Source organism: Grampus griseus (genome assembly GCF_964374135.1).
Source record: "Grampus griseus genome assembly, chromosome: 21".
Taxonomy (NCBI): domain Eukaryota; kingdom Metazoa; phylum Chordata; class Mammalia; order Artiodactyla; family Delphinidae; genus Grampus; species Grampus griseus.
The window spans coordinates 10,508,761-10,529,940 of NC_139015.1; the positions used below are offsets into that span (position 1 = coordinate 10,508,761).

Below are 21,180 nucleotides of genomic sequence, written 5' to 3' on the forward strand. Positions count from 1 at the left end.
CGGACCCCAGTGATTTCCAGCCCCTCTGTCATGTTCAAGGGAATTTTTTTTTTTAAGATTTAATTTTATTTATTTTTGGCTGCGTTGGGTCTTTGTTGCTACGCATGGACTTTCTCTAGTTGCGGCGAGTGGGGGCTACTCTTTGCTGCGGTGCTCGGGCTTCTCCATGCGGTGGCTTCTCTTGTTGCGGAGCACAGGCTCTAGGCATGAGGGCTTCAGTAGCTGCGGCATGCGGGCTCAGTAGTTGTGGCTCACGGGCTCTAGAGTGCAGGCTCAGTAGTTGTGGCGCACGGGCTTAGTTGTTCCACAGCATGTGGGATTTTCCTGGACCAGGGCTCGAACTCGTGTTCCCTGCATTGGCAGGTGGATTCTTATCTACTGCGCCACCGGAGAAGTCCCTCAACGGACTTTTTAAGAGGACAGTTTCATTTTCACAATGGGGGAAATTATACCTAAAGCATCACTGAATCATCAAAAACGATGCCAGGCTGTTATGCCCATTGCTAATCGTCACAAGTGTTAACTACCCAGAAAATCTTGTATCAGAGTATAATCATGTTTAAGGCATGGTACTAACATGTTTAAATCGTGGTCTTAGCCCTGGGCTGTCAACCAGGAAACAGCCATCAGCCCGGGGAGATGGAGCTGGTCCTCTCCCGGCATCCTCAACACCCCACGTCGGTGGGACCTCCCCAGGCTCCCCAGAGGAAACCTCCCAGGCGGCCCATGTAGAAGGTGGTCCACGTAGAAGGTCCCACCTTCTCCCAGCTGCGAGTCACCTCCCAGCTAAGAGGGGCCCTGCCTGGGGACAGGGTCGGGGGAATCACCCGTGAACAGCCTGGCAGGACTGGCTGTGCCCCGGGAGCGACAGGCCTTGCCGGTGAGACTCGCTCGCGACCGTGAAGACAGCAGGCGAGCAGGGCCCAGGAGCACCTGGTGCTGGAGCAGCAAGGGGTGGGGGGGGGCAAGCGGGCCACTGCGGGGAGAGGACGGACAGCGCTCGTGGGAAAGGGCGGTGAACTCTGCTCGGCCCTCAGCGCCCCTCCAGCCCCCCGAGGGACCCTTCGCTCTCTGCACCCGTCCTCTTCCGTCTTTATTGAGGCATGAGTGACACATAAAAACTGTGTATTTATGACGCAGGACTGGATGATTTGATCCACCTGTGCTCTGTGAAATCATCACCGCAATCAGCCTCCACCCCACACAGGTACCGTCTTCTCTCTTCTCTGCTTTTCCCGCCGGCAGAACATGTAAGCTGCCCTCTCAGCAGACAGGCCTGAGCATCTCATCCCTGCGGCTGGACCTCGGACGCGGCCTCCTGCCAGCTGAGTCCCCGCACAGGCCTGGCTGCCACCTCGCGGTGCCCAGGCGTCTGGCCATGCGCTCTGGGCCGAGGTCTGTCCCAGGCTTGCAGGCCCGCCCGCCAGGACGCGGTGCTGCTGGGCCAGGCCCTCTCCTCCCGGACCAAGCGCAGAGGTGCCTCCGGGGGTGAAGGTGGACGGGCGTTTCTGCAGAGCTCGGGGCGTGACTGGGAGGCCGAGCCCCTGGGGGGTGGGCACCGGCGGACACCGGGCGTTTGCCGAGAGCTGGGCGGGAAGGCGTGGCCTCCTCTGCGGAAAGCAGACCCTGTGTCCTGGAAGGACAACGCACCTGCCACCAGGTTTGAGCAGCGCGCACGTCACCCACAGTCCTAAAAACCAGGTGCAGGTGCTTCTGGGCCTGCCTTTTGTATTCTGATGCCCCCAATAGCCGACGCCCCCTGAGCACCTCGGAGCCCGGCAGCTCCCTATCCTGCGTGGGTGCCAAGGGTGCTGGTGCCCCATGGAAACAGCGAAACGGCACAGAAGACAGCGACGGCTGGTTTCAGTGAAAGGCCAGGAAGGAAAGGGCGGGAGGGCAGTCGGGGGGTAGGAGGGAGCCCACTGCCCGGGCCACACTCGGGAGCGTGCGGCCAGCACCAGGAGACAGCCCAGCGCACAGGGGGCCGTGGGGACCCCAGGCCTGTCCCCGAGAGGCCACGCTGCCCGGCATCGTCTGGGCATCACCTCCTTGACGGGGATGAAAAGTGGTGAGCGGTGTTGGTCTGTCTCGCTTTCAGTTCAAACAGTCAAAGTCGGGTCTAGCCTGGAAGACCTCAAAGGCCAGCCACTCACACTCAGATCAAACTGCGGCCCAGAAACAGGCCCCAGAACCCCTGGCAGACCTGGAGGGAGCCGACAAGGAGGCTGCCTTAAGCTCCGCTGGCAGGTGGCCAGTGGCCGCAGGGTTCGGCCTAAATCTCGTCTCTGAAGTGGGCCGTCACCCCCCTTACCACCTCCAGGGGGTTCTGATGGGTCGGGTGAAAGTAAACACAGGAGACCCTAGACACTGGTGTGGGCACCGCAGGGATGGGTGGAGGGGCTCGGCCAGGACCCCCAGGCCTCCGCCCCCTAGGGCCTGGGTAGACCCTCCTCCCTCCCAGGAGCTCCTAGCCCAGGCCCCACCCCAGAGGCCGCGGGTTAGTGATGCCCAGAGCATGGAGCCTGGGAAACAGCCCCAATTCACCTGCCCCGCCACCGGCCTGCAACCTGTTACCTTCCCGGGAGGGAGCCGGCGGGCCCGGCTGGTCCATGCTGCCGCGTCCACCTCGCTCCTGGGCTCGGAGGATCCGGGACCTGCGAGGATGAAACAGGCTGTCAGGGCCGGGGGGAGGGTGGCCCCGGACGCCTCTGGGCACCCCGCCGACAGCCTGAGAGAAGGAAAACGCAGATTCCATCCATAGCCGCAGCGAAAGATCTAAGGACGTGAGGACCGCAAACCGCCTCGAAATAACACTCAGGGCAAAGCCAGATGGAGACCGCCGGTGTCTTGACGTCACCTTGAATTGCAGCCAGGGGTTGATTTTTGCAGCTGGATTCAATGGCCGGACCCGGCCCGGCCCAGGACGCCTTGATTCTCTGCTTAATTTCACACATGTTCTAAGGGGAGAAATGGACACGCAAGTCCAATGGTTTTTCTTCCTCCTTCAACTAAATCTTTAACAGTTCTGAGTGAAGGATTAGTTTCTGAGGATGAAGGAGGAGGCTGACCGTTTCCACAAGCCCTTTCGAGCCAGCGGGTCAGTAAACCCTTGGGTCCGGGCCGGATGCCTGCATCCTGCTTTGTTTCCTTTCTCTTTTCTGCTCTTCCTGTTTCCTCGCACGCTGGTCTAAGAATGAGCGTGAACCGCCAGGCCGTGAGAAGGCTGGTCCCACACCCCTCAGCATCCTGTGAACCAAGGTCTCTGGTTATGGGTGTTGACACCACCAACACCTGCCTGGATTCTTCCAGAATGGTCGCAGGAAAGCAAACCTCACTCGGGAAGCCGCACTTTGCAGAAGCACCTTCCCGGTTCTCAGGGTCCCAGATGAGGCCCAGGGAAGCCCCTCAGTGACACCCTAGCCCCACGGACGACACACCACATTCAGTGACGCCAACCGAGGCAGTTCACCCTCTCAGAGAGAAACTGCAGTGCGGTTTCCAAACCATTTACGACAGACATGTTCAGACCACAAGGGTCAGGGAACTCGAGTCCCGGAGAACCTGGAACAGTAAGCGGACGACCAAACCTTTCTCCACGGGGAGACATGCCGGCTCCTGAGAGCGAACGTAAAACGACTGCTTCCGTTTCAGTCAACAAACCCTCAACCAACACCTCCCACATCCTGGTCTGCGAAGTCACAACAAGGGGACACGCATGCACACGTGCACGGCCATGTGACCGAGGTGTGTGCACACGCACACATGCTCACACGCGTGCACACACATGCACAGAGGTGAGTGCACACACACGCTCATACGTGCACACACATGCACAGAGGTGAGTGCACACACGTGCTCACACATGTGTACACACATGCACACAGAGGTGAGTGCATGTGTGCAAGTGCACACACACACACACACACACACACACACGGAGACCCGGGGGCTGCAGGGAAGGAACAGGAGGGAGGACAGGAGGATTCGGAGCCTCAGAAGCACACAGAACCGGGGCGACGTCCGCTGCCGTGTCCTCTCCCAAGAAGTAAATCAAAATACCCGAGTGCGAATTTAACATCCCATTGGATTCACATCGGCTTCGTGTGGCGCCAGGTCAGCAGTGACACGACACAGACACACGGACCGCATCCACAGTGCTGTGCCTTAGGTGACGCCCAAGAAGGAAGCAGGTGGGGCCGCTGGGCGGCCCTGGACCCGGTGCCAGGACCCCACAGGCACTGCTGGGCAGGACAGACATGGGTCTGCAGGAGGAAGACAGTGCGATCCCTGTCCTGGGAGGAAGCGAGGAAGAAGGAACTGGTCGGGGCTCCCGGGGCGATGAGGGCTCCCACGTTACTTTACATCCGCACCACTGACTGAGGACGGAGGCTCTGCCTCACTCCCCCAGCACGAACCAGCCAAATGCAGAGCAGTCCGAGGACCTGCCGGGTCGGTGAGAACAGGGCCCAAGTTGCCAGGGAGCTGGGCGTCAGAGCAGAGCACGCCCCATGCACCCCTCTGTGTGACCCCAGCACCGTCCCTCGCAGACACTGCTGGCACGTTGCCCGGGCTCGTCCAGAACAAGTGGGACGCAGAGCCATGCGGGACCTGACGGCCACGTGGCTTTCCGTGTCTTATAGATTCAGGTTTCTCAATCACGTCATTTACTCACCTTAAACCATGCTGGACAAATCTCATTAATGCTATTTGTTTCTACTGAAAATGCACAAAACAGAATCAAATTGACTTCTCGTTTCCCATTGCTAACGTGTGGGACAAAACAAAGAAAGACTATGCCTGTGCTTTTTCTTACTCTGATGCCTGATCCTATTAAACAACCACCGCTCACCCTCAGAGCGCTCCCAGGATGCCAAGATGGACCTCGCAGCCGTCCTCGTCGTCCTACCCGAGGGTGAGAAGCTGAGAGGGCACGGCTCTTGTCTCCAGAGGCAGAGCTGGGACCGGAACCCAGGCCCCTGGTGCCTCGGTCTGTGTGTGTGACTGCGTATGAATTTCAGTCAGACCACAACACTCAGGGACTGTTTTTTCTTCCCAAATCAGCATCCATAGGAAATTGCCTTCCTGGAAGCTCACACACACACACACAGGATCTGCCTCTGGATGTGGAGGGCCTGGGTGTCCGTGATCTGAATTCCACTCCACGCAGGCATCACCCAGCACTGAAGTTTCAGCCCCTGGACCTCCCAGCAGCCGTAGGAAGCCTGCTCCCCGAAACTGGGCACCTGCCGTCTCCCAGATGCCCTCCAGGTGTTTTTAGGGACGGGATGAAGCCCGATCGGCCCACGACCGACCTCGGGACGGAGGACAAGTCTCGCTTTCACGAGGCTCCTCCCCAGCAGACGAGCAGCAGGAAATAAGGCCAACCTGGGCTGCAGGGCCGTGGGGATCATCACTGCCATTTTCCAACTTAAGCATCCTAATGAGAGATTTCATTGTGCACCCAGGTTGTGGTTTCCAACAAAAAGATGACACACGCGGTAGAAGCAGCAGCCCGGAGAGACGGGCACAGAGATGGTCCCTGCAGTGCGGCTGTGACTCTGCCTCAGAGCCTGGGCGGCGACAGAAGTGCCCCAGTCACTTGATTTTTTTAAATTTCATGGAAATAGCCTGAGTCTTTGCTCCAGTGAGGTTTCCAGTATCTTGGCCGTCTCTGCAGACCTGCAGGGAGAGCACCGTGGACGTGTGGACACTCTGAGGGACGGGACCCGCCGCCCCTCCCAGCAGGTATTCCCTGCGCAGGGGACGCTCTGGGTCCTGCGGGTGTGGAAGGCAGTGGGCTCTCCACAAGGTCCTTTCCGCTGAGAAGCAGCATGACGAGTAAGCAGGGGGCTGGGAGCCTGGACTCGAGAGCCAGTCCGGGGAGACCCTGCTCGGCTCCGACCCTCCGGCCGGACGAGCTCGGTCTCCTCGCTGTGAACCGAGGTGACAGGGACATCTCTGCTGGCGGCCACGGGCCTGGGAGCAGAGAGCACTGGGGTTGGTTCCCCAACTCCCACCCCGGCCTCCGTGCTGTCCAGTCACAAAAAGTTGGTGGACAGACTACAGGCTGAGCCTGCCCCCGACCCACCCAGCTGGGACCCGTCGAGTCCACGCACCAGAGACTGCGCCGCGGTAGGTCAGGGGCACCCAGCGTCCCGCACGAGGGCTGGAGGTCCACTCAGAGCCCAGCGGGAGCCAGTGCACCTCAAGCCCGGGGACAGAGCCCGGGGATGCGGGGGACGCACGAATCCTCATGGCTCACGGCCGCTGGCGCTGGGTCCGCCGTTGCCTAAAACCACGAGCTTCCCAGCGACCTCACGTCAGGAAGGTTCTGTCTCCACATGGAGATCCAGGAAGGAAAAACTAAAAGCTCCCAGGACCTTACGGTATGAATCCTGTTGGAAAGGCTCCATCTAAGTTTAACCAAACAAACTCCAGGGCAAACCAAACACACCAACCCTTTTCACTGAACATTTTCATAAATTTTTAAGTAGACATAATGCTCACAGAAACGAGAAGGACGGAAGGGAGCGGGGAGAGAGGGAGGGAAAGAAAGAAAAGCACAGAAACAAGAAGGAAGGAAGGGAGCGGGGAGAGAGGGAGGGGAAGAAAGAAAAGCACAGCTTCTCTCTAAGCCGAGCACAGAACTTAGCCGTCAGGGACGTCTATTTCGTGCTCATCGAATTTGGACCGCAAAGGGCACAGGAGTGCAGAGCACACATGGTGCCTCGCTGGGGGTGTGTCCTGGGTCCCGTGTTTCTCTGCTCACATCAGACTGAGGCCACTTCCATGGGGCCTCCTCCCCTCCCCTCAGAAAGGAAAAAAGCGAATAGAAGTGATTTATTCCGTGTGGCAATGGCTATTACACAGCATCCAACCCACAGATGTTCACCTGCTCACCATCTTTTCCAAATGGTCCCCTGTCCAGGGGATCAACCCCTCTGAACTCCTGGAGGGGTGCTCACCTGGATGGAGGCTGGGAATCGTGCCCTCCCCGCCCCAGGCAGCACACACTCTGCCACCCACACCCGTGCTGCCTCGGCCCTGCTGCCCTGACTGCAAATCTTTATGAACCAACCCCCTCCTGCATACTCCTGACCCGAACTCACCCTGCGAACAGCTCCCGGGCACCTCTGCGTGTGTGTGTGGTGTGTGTGTGTGTCTCTGTCTCTCTGTGTCTCTCTCTCTGTATCTCTGTGTGTGCCTTTCTCTCTGTATCTGTGTGTGTGTGTCTCTGTCTCTCCATGTCCTCTCTCTGTCTCTCTGTGTCTGTCTCTCCATGTCCTCTCTCTGCCTCTCTGTGTCTCTCTCTGTATCTCTGTATGTGTGTCTCTCTGTGTGTCTCTGTATCTCTGTATGTGTGTCTCTCTGTGTGTCTCTGTATCTCTGTGTGTGTCTCTCTGTGCCTCTCTCTGTATCTGTGTCTCTCTGTGTGTATCTCTGTGTGTCTCTCTGTATCTCTGTGTGTCTCTCTGTATCTCTGTATGTGTGTCTCTCTGTGTGTCTCTGTATCTCTGTATGTGTGTCTCTCTGTGTGTCTCTGTATCTGTGTGTGTCTCTCTGTGCCTCTCTCTGTATCTGTGTCTCTCTGTGTGTATCTCTGTGTGTCTCTCTGTATCTCTGTGTGTCTCTCTGTATCTCTGTGTGTGTGTCTCTCTGTGTGTGTCGCTCTGTATCTCTGTGTCTCTGTCTCTCTCTGTCTCTCTCTCTGTATCTCTCTATGTCTGTTTCTGTATCTCTGTGTGTCTGTGTGTCTCTCTCTCTGTATCTCTGTGTGTGTCTCTCTGTGTCTCTGTCTCTGTGTCTCTGTATCTCTGTGTGTGTGTCTCTCTGTGTCTCTGTCTCTCCGTGTCTCTCTCTCTGTCTCTCTCTGTGTCTCTGTCTCTGTATCTCTGTGTGTGTCTCTCTGTGTCTCTCTCTCTCTGTATCTCTGTGTGTCTCTGTGTGTGTGTCTCTCTCTCTGTATCTCTGTGTGTGTCTCTCTGTATCTCTGTGTGTGTGTCTCTGTGTGTGTGTCTCTCTCTCTGTCTCTCTGTCTCTCTGTGTGTCTCTGTGTCTCTCTCTCTGTATCTCTGTGTGTGTCTCTCCGTGTCTCTGTCTCTCTGTGTCTCTGTATCTCTGTGTGTGTCTCCCTCTCTGTCTCTCTCTCTGTATCTCTGTGTGTGTCTCTCTCTCTGTCTCTCTCTGTGTGCCCACCCCCTGGGGAGTCCACGTGGCTCGGGAGGGGGATACAGCCCTGGAGCCTCCCCAGACACTGTCCCTGCAAACACCAGAGGCCGCGACACACAGGCCCAAAAGAATGAACACGTGGAAGCTTGGCTGATGCCCAGGCCATAATCTGCACTTTTATGGGGTGAAAACATGCATTTAATTATTTATTAGGGCCTCCTAATAAGGAACAAAACCCAGAACTGTGCCTGACACGGGGTCTGCTTTCAGAAGAACACTTGTGGGGGGCAGGGGTGGACAAGGGGGGGGCGGGGCGGGGCAATGCTCCTGTCCCCACTCTCCCTTACCTTCTCTGTCCCTCACTCTTCCATCCCTTAAACACCTGGACCACAGGCCAGGCCTGGCCCAGACCGGACTGGACTGGCCTGGACCGGACTGGCCTGGACCAGACTGGCCAGGCCTGGACTGGACTGGCCTGGACCGGACTGACCTGGCCTGGACCAGACTGGCCTGGACCGGACTGACCTGGCCTGGACCAGACTGGCCTGGACTGGACTGGCCTGGACTGGACCGGACTGGCCTGGCCTGGACTGGACTGACCTGGACTGGCCTGGCCTGCACTGCTGCTGTTCTGTGCCAGGTCCCTCCAGAATCCAGCAGGCCCTGCCCCCAGCCGCAGGCCCACATCAGCCGGGATGCACGCGCCCCGAGCCAGACTCAAGCATCAGGAAGACACCTGCCCCGCTGCCCCCCGAGGACCAAGGCACCCAGAGACTCACAGCACAAACGCTTCACGCCCCACGGACTCCTGAAGCCTGCCTGCATCCAAGGCCCCCCACACGGTTGTCCGTGGCCACACAATCCGGCCTGAGAGCCTTCTCTCAAAACCTCAAAACCACCTAGACAAAAAGCACCGTGGCTTCATCGCAAAACTTACCAAGGACGCAGTTAGTTCTGTCTTTAATTGGCAGTGTCCTTGAGAAATGTTTCCATCAAAGGGGGTATTATATTCATAAAACAAAACCGGACAAAGTTACTCTTGCAAGGGGGTCACCACCGGACTGGCCTCTGCGTCTCCGTGTGTGACATTCTGTGCCCTCTCAGTCGGCTGGTGGGCATCTCTTCCTCTGATTAATTCTTGGGCTGCAGCCTGTCCTCTGTCTGCCCAGGCCTCCCTGTCACCTCCCCCGCCACACATGCCCCTCCAAGGACAGGCACAGAGCACCCCAGCCACTGGCAGTTCAGGACTTGACCAAGGACGCAGAGCAAACAGGCACCAAATCACCCCAAGGGATCAGGGGAGGAGGGCGGCGAGGAGGCAAGACGGCAGCAAACGCCCCACCCCTCCTCCTGTGACCCACACGCGCAGCAATTTCTTGCATGATGTGAATCCCAACTTTCAGAAACAATTCTTACAGACAAGGACATCCAGCCTCAGGAATGGAAGGAACCTGGGAAAACCCTGGAGCTGACGTCCATCCCCCTGCCTTCCTTGCAGGGACACGTGGGTCAAGGTCAAGGGTGACGGACTGTGAGGGCCCTGGCCGAGGGGCTCATATTCCAGCAGGAGTTCCCGTTACTTACAGGAAACACAATGGAATTCTTCCACAGAGAAGGAAGTGTGCTGTGCGAATGTGTAATTACAGCAGTCGGATGCAGACGAAGCCACTGTCCCTGCAAAGCTCCCTGGAGCCTTTCATCACGCGTCCAGGGGCAGCAGCTCAGCCCAGGTGTGGGGCGGCCTGGCTCCACCTGGTCCCACCCTACAGTCGCCGTCCCCTGGGATGCTGGCACTGTCCACACACCCAGCACTGGCTTGGGCCACACTGTGGACCACTGTGGGGTGGGAAGGAGGGCTGTGTCCAGGCAGCATCTGCAATCACATCTGCCCTGCTGCAGGGGGCTGAGACTCCCCTAGGACGGGAGGAAGGAGGACAGAACCGGAGTGCAGACTCAGTGTGGGGAGCAGAGAGAGCTTTCCTGAGGAAGACTGGGGGGAGAGCAGCACGAGGCAAGGGCAGGCAGAGGAGGCTGTGGCCTGAGGTGGGGCCTGTCCAGGTCAGAGCCTCAGCTCGGAAGGTGCCACGGAAGGTGTTTGATCAGGGACTGATGTGGCCAGAGTTGCCTTTTTAAAAGGTCACACTGGGGCTTCCCTGGTGGCGCAGTGATTGAGAGTCCGCCTGCCGATGCAGGGGACACGGGTTCGTGCCCGGGTCCGGGAAGATCCCACATGCTGCGGAGCGGCTGGGCCCGTGAGCCATGGCCGCTGAGCCTGCGTGTCCGGAGTCTGTGCTCCGCAACGGGAGAGGCCACGGCAGTGAGGGGCCCGCGTACCGCAAAAAAAAAAAAAAAAAGGTCACACTGGCATCAGGTGGACAGGGCATCGGGGAGGAGGGCCAGGTGGATGGAGGCCATCCCCCAGGAGGCTGTAGGGCAAGAGGCTGGGCTCATGACCACAATGATGATGGGAATGAGGAGGGGGAGGCAAAGGAGACGGCACAGAAAGTGCAACTATGGCAGCCAAGCCACAGGGATGGGCACCTTCTGTGAATCTTCCCACTTTCTTCTGGTGGTTGATTAGCAGTTTCACACCATCGTGGTCAGAAAAGATGCTTGATATGATTTCAGTCTTCTTAAATGTATCAAGACTTGTTTTGTCAGCTAATGTGATCTATCCCGGAGAATGTTCCATGTGTGCTTAACAAAAATGTCCATTCTGCTGCTTTTGGATGGAATGTTCTGTACATATCTCATAAAATTCACTAAAGTTGCAGAACATGAAGATGTCACAAGAAAAGAAAGTTATAAGCCAATATCCCTGATAAACACAGATTCAAGAATCCTCAACAAAATACTGGCAAACCAAATTCAACATTAAGTGAAAAGGATTTATTCCAGGAATGCAAGGATGGTTCAACATCTGCAAATCCACCAATGTGATACACCATATTTTAAAAAATAATGAAGGACAGGGGCTTCCCTGGTGGCACAATGGTTAAGAACCTGCCTGCCAATACAGGCAACACGGGTTTGAGCCCTGGTCCAGGAGGATCCCACATGCCGTGGGGCAATGAAGCCCATGCACCACAACTACTGAGCCCATGCTCTAGAGCCTGCGAACCACAACTACTGAAGCCCACGTGCCTAGAGCCCATGCTCTGCAACAGGAGAGGCCACTGCAATGAGAAGCCCGTGCACCACAACAAAGAGTAGCCCCCACTCACCGCAACTAGAGAAAGCCCAAGTACAGCAACGAAGACCCAACGCAGCCAAAAATAAAATAAATTCTAAAATTACATAAAATAAAAAATAAATTAAAAAAGAAGAATAAAAATCATATTATCATCTCAATAGATGCAGAAAAAGCATTTGACAAAATTCAACACCCATTCAAAACAAAAATTCTCAACAAAGTGCGTACAGAGGGAATGTGCCTCAACATAATAAAGGCCATTTAGGACAAACCCACATCTAACATCATACTCAAGAATGGAAAGCAGAAAACTTTTTCTCTAAGATCAGGAACAAGCCTAGGATGCCCACTCTCACCTCTTTTATTCAAAATAGTATTGGAAGTCCTAGACACAGCAATTAGGCAAGAAAAAGAAATAAAAGGCATCCAAATCAAAAGGAAAAAGTAAAACTGTCACTATTTGCTGACGACATTATATATAGAAAACCCTAAAGATTCCACCAAAAAAATTGTTAGAATAAACAAGTTCAGTAAAGTTGCAAGATACAAAATCAATATAGAAAAACCTGTCTCCTTTCTATATGCTAATAATGAACTGTCAGAAAGAGAAATTAAGAAAACAATCACATTTACAATTGCATCAAAAAGAAAAAATCTAGGAAAAAATTTAACCAAGGAGGCAAAAGACCTATACACTGAAAACTATAAGATACTGGTAAAAGAAACTGAAGAAAACACACATAAATAGAAAGATATTCTGTGCTCACGGACTGGATGAATTACTATCATTAAAATGTCTATACACTACTCAAAGCAATATACAGATTCAATGTAATCTCTATCAAAATTCCCATGGTTTTTTTTCACAAAAATAGAACAAACAATCCTTAAATTTGTATGGAAACACAGAAATAGCCAAGAGAAAGAAGGACAAAGCTGGAGGCATCACATTTCTTGACTTGAAACTGCACTGCAAAGCTACTGTAATCAAAACAGAATGGTATTGGCAAAAAAATAGACACATAGATCAATGGAAAAGAACTGAGAACCCAGAAATAAACCCATGTGTATATGTTCAATTAATCTGCAAGAAAGGAGGCAAGAACAGTCAAAGAGGAAAGGACAATCTCTTCGATGATTAGTGCAGGGAAAACTGGACAGCTATATGCAAAAGAATGAAACTAGGTCACTACCTTACACCATACACAAAAATTAACTCAAACTGGATTAAAGACTTGAATGTATGGCCTGAAACCATACATCTCCTAAAAGAAAACACAGGTGATAAAGTCCTTGACATCAGTCTTAGTGATGAGGTTTTGGATTTGACACCAAAAGCAAAGGTAACAAAAGCAAAAATAAACAAGCGAGACCACATCAAACTAAAAACTTTCTGCACAGCAAAGGAAACCATCAACAAAGTGAAAAGACGACCTACAGAATGGGAGGAAGTATCTGCAAATTATCTATCTAATACGGGGTTAATGTCCAAAATACATAAAGCACTCATACAACACAATAGCCAAAAAACCACCGATCTGATTTCTAAAAACACGGGCAGAAGAACTGAATAGACATTTTTCCAAAGAAGAAATTCAAATGAAAAGATGCTCAACATCACTAATCATCAGGGAAACGCAAATCAAAACCACAATAAGATATCAGCTCACACCTGTTAGAATGGCCATCAACAGACAGACAAGAAATAACAAGTGTTGGTGAGGGTGTGGAGAAAAGGGAACCCTTGTGCACTGTTGGTGGGAATGTAAATTGGTGCAGCCGCTAGGGAGAACAGTATGGAGGTTCCTCAAAAATATAAAAAATAGAGCTACCATATGACCCAGCAATCCCATCTCTGGGTATTTATTCAAAGGAAACAAAAACAGGATATCACAAAGATATCTGTTCACACCCCCTCTCTCCTCCCCCTCCCTCCCTCCCTCCCTCCCTCCCTCCCTCTCTCTCTCTCTCTCTCTCCCCCCCCCACCATCTAATCCACCAGCAAATGCTGTCAGCTCCACCTTCAGAGCACATCCCCAATGAGGTGAGCCGTCTCTCCCTCCCTCCATGGCCACCATCCGTCTCTTGCCTGAGTTTCTGTAAAAGCCTCGTAACTGGCCTCCCTTCCCCCATTCCTGCTCCTCTGTAACCTTCTCAAGGCTGCACCCAGCAGGCCCCATGAAAGCACAGTCAGCGTTCGCACCCCTGTCTGTCACTGTTTCCTCCCCAAGGTGGAGCCCTGCCTCAGCCTCCATCACTCAGCACTGCGGCCACCAGCCTTCCTGCTGCTCCCAACACACTCCTGCCGCAGGGCCCTTGCACGGGCTGCTCCTTCCGCCTGCAATGCTCTTGGGTGGACATGAGCGCAGCTGTCACTCTCCATCAGGTCCTCACTCGAACATCACCTTCCCGGTGAGGCCTTACCTGCCATCTTCGTGAGTAACAGGCCCCTTCCCCCAGCACCCCCAGGCCTGTCTCCTGCTTTATTTCTATCATCATCTAAAGTACTATCTACTTTCCTGTCTACAGTGTCTCCCGGGCACAAGACACAAGCCCCATGAGAAAAGGACCTGGGCCTTCTGCTCACTGCCTAGTCTTGGGACTGAGGGCACTTGGTAGTCAGCACCCAGTAGGTGCTCACTAAATATCCATCAAATTAATAAATCCCTTCCAGATTTGCTGCAGCACGTGACCACCTGCACCTCTTCCCATCTGTAAAAAGGTCGTTCTTTTTTTTTTTAAGTTTAAGTACAAGAACTTGATTTTTAAAACGCATGAAAACAAAATGACATTGAATGTATTTCATCAGGGGAGAGACGGAGGCCTAAGGCGATGGCCTAACGTTAGATTCCCTGCTGGAAGCTCCGGACAGACGGCAGGCGCGCCCAGGAAACGGGGCCACGGAGCACACCCAGGCGCCGGCAGGGAATGAGCCGTGGGCACAGCACCCTGGTGTGAACCCTCCTCACCTTCCCCGGGGTCCTCACCCTCCTCCCACGAAGGTGGAGAAGGAGGCGGCTCTTCCGGGGCAAGCAGGAGATGAGGCAGGGTCCCGATGCCCTCCTGTGGGCCCAGACTGGCTGCAGCGGCCGCACACCCTGCAAACAATCTCTCCCCCCTGCAACTACCTGGGATTCGTTTCCCAAATACTTCTGTCGTCTGGCAAATGCTGCACCTTTCATTCCTTCCTATTAAATCACCAGGAGCAGCACGTGTCTAAACGCTCTTGCAGAACAGAGGCCGGCAGCAGGCCCAGTGGGCTCCCTCTAGACCCCGGCTCTGGGCCTGAGACGGGACTCTGTCCTCCACAGACCCTGGACCCCAACAGCCTGAGTCTGATTTTGGTTCCAACTGAAAAGCGATCTAGGGCACGCCAGCCGGGACAAGAACTTTGAGACGGAGGCCCATGCCCGGCACTGCTCTGGGAGAAGGGCCCCGCTGGCTGAGTCCCTGGCCACGCAGGTGATGTCCAGCCCAAGCTTCTCTGATGGACGTGAATCGGTGCTGCCCACGTGGCCGCTTCCCAGCGACCTGCGGAGTCAAGTGCTTGAGAACAAAGCATCAGTCAACGTCTTATCACTTTTGCAGCAAGAGGGCCGGCCGGCCGGGGCCAGGGGCCAAGTCCACGTCCTCGGAAGGGAGCAGGCGGCCAGCCCCACGACGAGCCCCAGCCCGGAGCAGGCGCCGCCACCCGGCCAGGCTCAGACCTACACACACAGGGAGGCAAGAAACATGCCGGATTCCTGCCCTCAGAGCTCAGCACTCCTCACCCAGAAGCAGGCTCTGGCTCCCAAGATGGGATCACGGTTAAATTTGGAACTCCTGGGCAGTATCTACAGTGGCCCACACCGCCTCCCATCCCCACCACCAGGCAGATGCCAACACTTTCGAGCAGCCCTTGCAAGCCATTGCTGAAGCAGGGCAGAGCCTGGCCCGAGGGCAAAGCAGCCAAGCAACTCCCCTGCGTCCTTCCAGGGGTCTAAGGCCTTCCAACCCCAGTGGAGATGGGCGCTGAGCACGGCCTCAGCACAGACGCTACCCCTTCTGCTCGATGTTCTCCGTCCCGTCAAGTCAGAAACCAGCTAAAGTCACCCCCCCCATCTTCCCTTCAGGGAAATAAGGCGAATAACAGAATAAAACACTAGGTGTGCACAGAACACTTTTATCAAAATAAAACTCCTCAGCTTTTCCAGTACTGTCAGCTCCCATTCTCCACACCACTGAGAAATGACTCAAGTTCAAAGTTCATATCTGTTTGACTTTGGAGTCTGAATGTCCACAGTGCTTTCTTAAAAAAAAAAAAAAAAAGATGTCCACACATGAGGCTCGGGTTCCCCACAGCCTGCTGGCCTCCAGCCCAAGAAAAAGAGCGAAACCTCAGCCCAAGAAGCAAAGCCCTGCCCTCAGGACCCTGACACACCTCGCGTGTGAAAGGTCCTCTGCTACATGTAGCTATCAGTGTACAGAGTATTCGGGCATCCTCACCTATTCCTTTTGTTTTCTTCCTAAATGCCCAGGTCAGGGTCACAGGGGACTCACTGAGCCAAGCCCTTGGAGTCTCAGACAGGCCACCAGGTCACCAGCCGCCCCCCTCACCCGGTGGAAGGCTAGCTCAGCCATCTGTGTGGGAGCGCAAAGCAGCACCCTCACCCACCCATGACCTTTCTTCACAGCTCCCCTTCCCAAGGGCACTGCAAGGCTGGAGAAGCTTTTGGCGCTGCATTTTACTTCAAAAAGTAATTTCTAGTATCAGAACGTAGCTCATGGAAGAGAAACACTTTAAACCTAAAAAAAATAAATAAAAACTTTAAAAAAATCTTTTGAACACTCTTTAATGAAACCATAAAACAACAACCCAGAGAAAGCACCTTCTACTAGCAGGTACGCATTACTTTCATGATATAAAGAAGAACAGGAAATGAAAGAATAACACCAGTGCCATGACTGCTCATTTTTATAATCAAAGTTTTGAAACTGTGCACACAAAAACAAAGAAGCAGCAAAAACAAACTTTGATGTCTGGATCTTTGAAAAGCCTGAGTTGGGAAGGAGAGACAACGAGGGGGGGGTATGGTGGGTAGGGGCTGGTGGCAGATAAGAGGGTCCTTTGCCAGCTCTCCTGTGCCTCACTGCTCACAGCCATCACCCCAGAGCTGGCCCTGCCCCCCACCCGCAGACCTGCACACCCCTCTGTACCGCAAAGCTCCCAGAACTTCCCACCTCGTTTTCTCAAATTACACTTCCAGAAGGCTTAACCGAGAAAGCAGTAATCTTACCCCATAAATGTTTAACATCTATGTTCCCCTTCTATCTTGTTTCACTCCACGTATGTTTCTACCTGTGCAAACTATGAATAATGTATGAAGTATACATGAATATGCTCTGAATATCCCAAGATGTGAATTTTTCGTTGCAGCTTTTCTATCATGCCTTGTGCAATAAGCACACTGTAGTTTTCAACAGGGGTCTGTATTATTGATATTCCAGAGTAATACAGCCAAACTCACAGCATTTTTATTTTGCTCTAACTTATGCAGAACGTCCTTATTTTAAAACACATTTCCACACACTTGCGGTCCAGCAATTTCCAAAGTGAGTAAACAAATTCTGTGGGGACCTGACTCCCCAGGGTGGGGTGAGCAGTTCCAGAACTCAGCCCAGGGTCCAAATGCCACCAGAACCCCTCGATCTCCAAGAATTCCCAAAGAGTCAAGAAGTTCTTCTAACCCCAGCAGAAAAACTGCAGAGAAAACGCGGCACGTCAAAATATCAAGATGACAAATTTGGTAAAACGAGAAAGTCAAGTTCGATTTTTAAAAGATGAAAAGCTATATTGAATAACTTTGGATTTTACCTCGTCCCTAGATGTCTACAACTGCTTTGATAGAATCTGGCCTGTATGGAGAGACTAATCTATTAGGAAATACCACTTTCTATGAGTGACTTTTCTTATGGACATGAAATTAGGAAACCATAAAGAGTCACTGAGTCACCTAACTGCACATGCGGCCACTAAATCATATCCCAGGGCCAATCAAGTAAACACTGTGCGAGCTTAAGGGGTAAATTATATTTTTAAATTACACAGAGTATATCTCATCTTTCCATTATAATAAAAGTTATTTCCTAGAAAACAGATGTCCAAAATATATTTTTTAAGCAATAAATGAACAGTGAAAACGTTATCCCTCCCAATGTTCTACCTGAAGGGATATTAAGTAACTCTTGCACAAAATCCAGAACACTGATGACTACTTTATTTTTTTCTTTGTGGCTCAACCAAAGAAGAGCTAAAAGTCCATTGCATTTTGAGTTAATGACAATTTTTACCTCTAGTAATTGAAAAGAATATTACATTGCACCAAGTACGTCTGCTGCTTTCTCAGAATGTTCACGTCCTTTTAAAAGCTGAAACATTTACTCAGATTTTTACGTTCAAACCGAGGGTCTCCCAGAGGGGAGGTGTGGCCAGGTGGGGATGAGCAAGGTACCTGCCGACCACTGGCAGCACACCCGCTTCAGTCTCCCCAGGAATGGAAGATGGGGGGAGGGGGAGGAAACACGTACGGGTTTTTTAAGTACAATAGTAATTATTTTCACCCTAAAGTGGGCCAAGGACTTTTTCCTCTATCGGAAAATATACATGACTGCTCCCCACCTAAACACCCCAACTCGCCACTCCTCCTGCAACGTCACTGGGGCCCCGGCCTGGGGTCCCTCCTGCACCCTCCTGACAGCCTGCGGGGTCTCGACCCGGCTCCCGTTACCGCCGGGATTCGCGGTAAATGGGGGCTTTCCCGGGCCTCAGCTCCGCCACCTGCACGGTCCGTGCCCGGGGGCAAGGTGCACCCCGAGTGGCCCTCGCACAGTCACCCAAAACCTGGGGCGGGCGGGCAGCCCGGACTTCAAGGAGCGGTGGTATCTGGCCAATTCGGGGGAGTTAGGCAGAAGTGCAACTTTCAAAGGAAAAAAGGAAACTCCGAATCCCCGCGATAGGTGGGCTCGCTGGAGGCGCCGTTCAAGGACCCCCGCCCGCGTCCCACCCACTCTCACCCCGCAGGACCCCCACCCGCCATCCGCCATCCGCCCCCCGCCCGCGCTCAACTCACAGGACCTCCGCCCATCCCCGGCCCGCACTCACCCTGCAGCCAGGACAGGACCCCGGCCCGCCGTCCCTCCGAGGACCCCTCTCCCCTCCTCTTGTCTGCGGCCCCGGGATGCGCCCTGGCCCCGCCCCGCCCACAGGGAGTCAGGCCCACCCACACGCCGTGATTGGCTGGATTGGATGGTGCCGGGCGCCCACTGGCTGCCGCGCCTGCCCGTTCCTCTGCGGCGCCCCGCCCCCGCGCCCGCGCATTCCTGCGGAGCCACGTGGCCACCCGCACCCCCTCCTTCGGCTCAAAGCCCAGCCTGGCTGCGCCCACGTCGGCTGGGGGCGCCAGGCAGGACCCCTAGACCCGTGTCTTTTCCCCACGGAGCCCTCGGGCTGCTCACTCGTGGGCAGGGGGCCGCCCGGTAGGGCACCCCCGGACCCCCAGACCCCCATCTCTTCCCCGGGGAGCCCTCGGGCTGCGCGCGCGTGGGCAGAGTCCGCCGGGCAGATCACACCCCTAGATCTCCCCACCCCCCTCGCTGTCCCCAGAGCACCCACCCTCCCTTCGCTCGCTGGCCCTGCCAGCAGGGGCGTTCCTGGCTCCTCAGAAGGTCAGCTGCCCCGAGGCCCGCCAAGTGTTTGGAGTTTGGAAATGCAATGATTTCACACATTGCCGAGACAATTTTTAAAGCTTGCCTTTTACTGGAAAGCACTCGTTTTCACCTTTACCTTGACGGTGAACATGGGTTCTAGAATTCCGTATCTTGTAAGAGCCAAAAAGCAATGCTGTAAGAGGGAGAGCTTGACCCTGCGTTTTCACCCTTGGAATAGACAGCGCTTATTGGGCCTAAAAAGCATCCTTATACTACGAGCCCATTTGAGGTTAAAAATCCACGCAGGGCTTCCCTGGTGGCGCAGTGGTTGGGAGTCCGCCTGCCGATGCAGGGGACGCGGGTTCGTGCCCCCGTCCGGGAGGGTCCCGCATGCCGCGGAGCGGCTGGGCCTGTGGGCCATGGCCACTGGGCCTGTGCGTCCGGGGCCTGTGCTCCGCGGCGGGAGGGGCCGCAGCAGTGAGAGGCCCGCGTACGGCAAAAAAAAAAAAAAAAAATCCACGCATATGCTTGGTTCCTCACAGAAGCGCCTAAGATAAACAAGAATTTCCTTCTGTGCTGTTGGAATTGTTTGCCAGGAGCATTTCTTTGTTTTATAATTTTAAAAAGGAAGCATATTATTGCTCTAATTTCTGCTATAGGACAAAACTCGAGACAAAGCATCTTTAACAAGAATACAAACCAAAATGACAGCTGAAGAATGTTGCCTGTTACCTGGTCAACAAGGTAAACAGATGAGCCATGCCCTAAGCCTCTCCCATCTCCTGCCCAAATCTCTCAACCGAATCTCTCTCTAGAAGTAATTTAAAGTCAGAACGTCAGAACTGCCAGACACCTTAAAGATCTAAGGTACCATTCACTAGGTTTATAGAAGGAAGACCATGTAGCTAAATGTCAGAAAGCTAATTTGAACATTGAGTGCCTTTAAAGCCCCCATGCTCTGTAAAATTTCTTTCCCTGGAAATTGTGACTCATAAATCATAGCTACCATATAAAGACTACAATGGTTGGGAACAAAATAAGAGTAGGTAAGGGAATATTTTAGCAATGTTTATTATTAGCATTCTCTAATTTTATGGAAAAAGACTGAGCTGTTTTTTTTTTTTTTTTTTTTTTTTTTTTTTGCGGTACGCAGGCCTCTCACTGTTGTGGCCTCTCCTGTTGCGGAGCACAGGCTCCCGACGCGCAGGCTCAACGGCCATGGCTCACAGGCCCAGCTGCTCTGCGGCATGTGGGATCTTCCCGGACCGGGGCAAGAACCCGTGTCCCCTGCATCGGCAGGCGGACTCTCAACCACTGCGCCACCAGGGAAGCCCCTGAGCTGTTTTTAAATACTATTTCAGACCTGTCTTAGAGCACCCTGGGAAGATACTAGAGCCTGAATCAATTGAAAAAGATACTTCCTCTCGGTGTCTTTAGTATCAGAAACATTATTTGGGGTCTCTTCTCCTAGGGCTCTTTGAGTACCTTATTCAAAGTTCTCCTACCCAATTTTCTTAGTAGCCATGGTGGACAGAGGTAGAAAGACCAAGTGAATTAGTTCTGTTCACCACACAACAGGAAAATCCTGTTACGTGTTGTGTTTCTGATCTAGTGGAGCAGAGATAAGAGGGAAATTATACTGTATATGGATGAAACAAGGGATTGGGAGTCGATTTGGGGATCCTATTTTGGTTTCTAACACTAACAAAATCCTGTGTGACTTACACAGGTCTCTGAGCTTCCATCTCACCATCTAGAAAATGTGACTAATAATATCTACATCATAGATAAGGTGTTTAAAAGGGAGAACTATATAAAAAACGCAGTATGATGTCTGTGAAGAGTAGATGCTCACTAAGCCATAATATAATTTGGGTCTAACTTTTTTTTTTTCAGGAGCAAGAAAACATATTGAATCACTATTTCTAATAGATGGCTCACAAGTTCATTTTAAGAAACTTAAGGAAGTTCAGGAGGCTGCTATTGTCATCATTTTTCACTCAGAAATCATGCTATTTTGGACCATGGGGACAATACAGCAGCAGCATCATAACTAGAAGCACAGAGTGCAGCTTCCCCATTTCCACAATGGCTGTGTTGACCCCCTAAGCTCAGGGCCACCAGGAAGGGCA

At 53.3% G+C, this 21,180-nt stretch overlaps 1 protein-coding gene across 1 annotated transcript in view; it reads right to left on the minus strand.

Annotated features, from left to right (window-relative positions):
• Positions 1-18,719, minus strand: part of ARHGEF10 (Rho guanine nucleotide exchange factor 10) — a gene marked incomplete at its 5' end in the record, with an annotated part of 88,723 nt that extends 70,004 nt beyond the window's left edge. Inside the window, 4 exon segments of the mRNA XM_082680255.1 lie at positions 2,575-2,654; positions 18,504-18,565; positions 18,568-18,614; positions 18,617-18,719. Coding sequence (XP_082536381.1) covers positions 2,575-2,654; positions 18,504-18,565; positions 18,568-18,614; positions 18,617-18,719 — 292 coding nt within the window.
• Between the last annotated feature and the right edge of the window lie 2,461 nt (positions 18,720-21,180).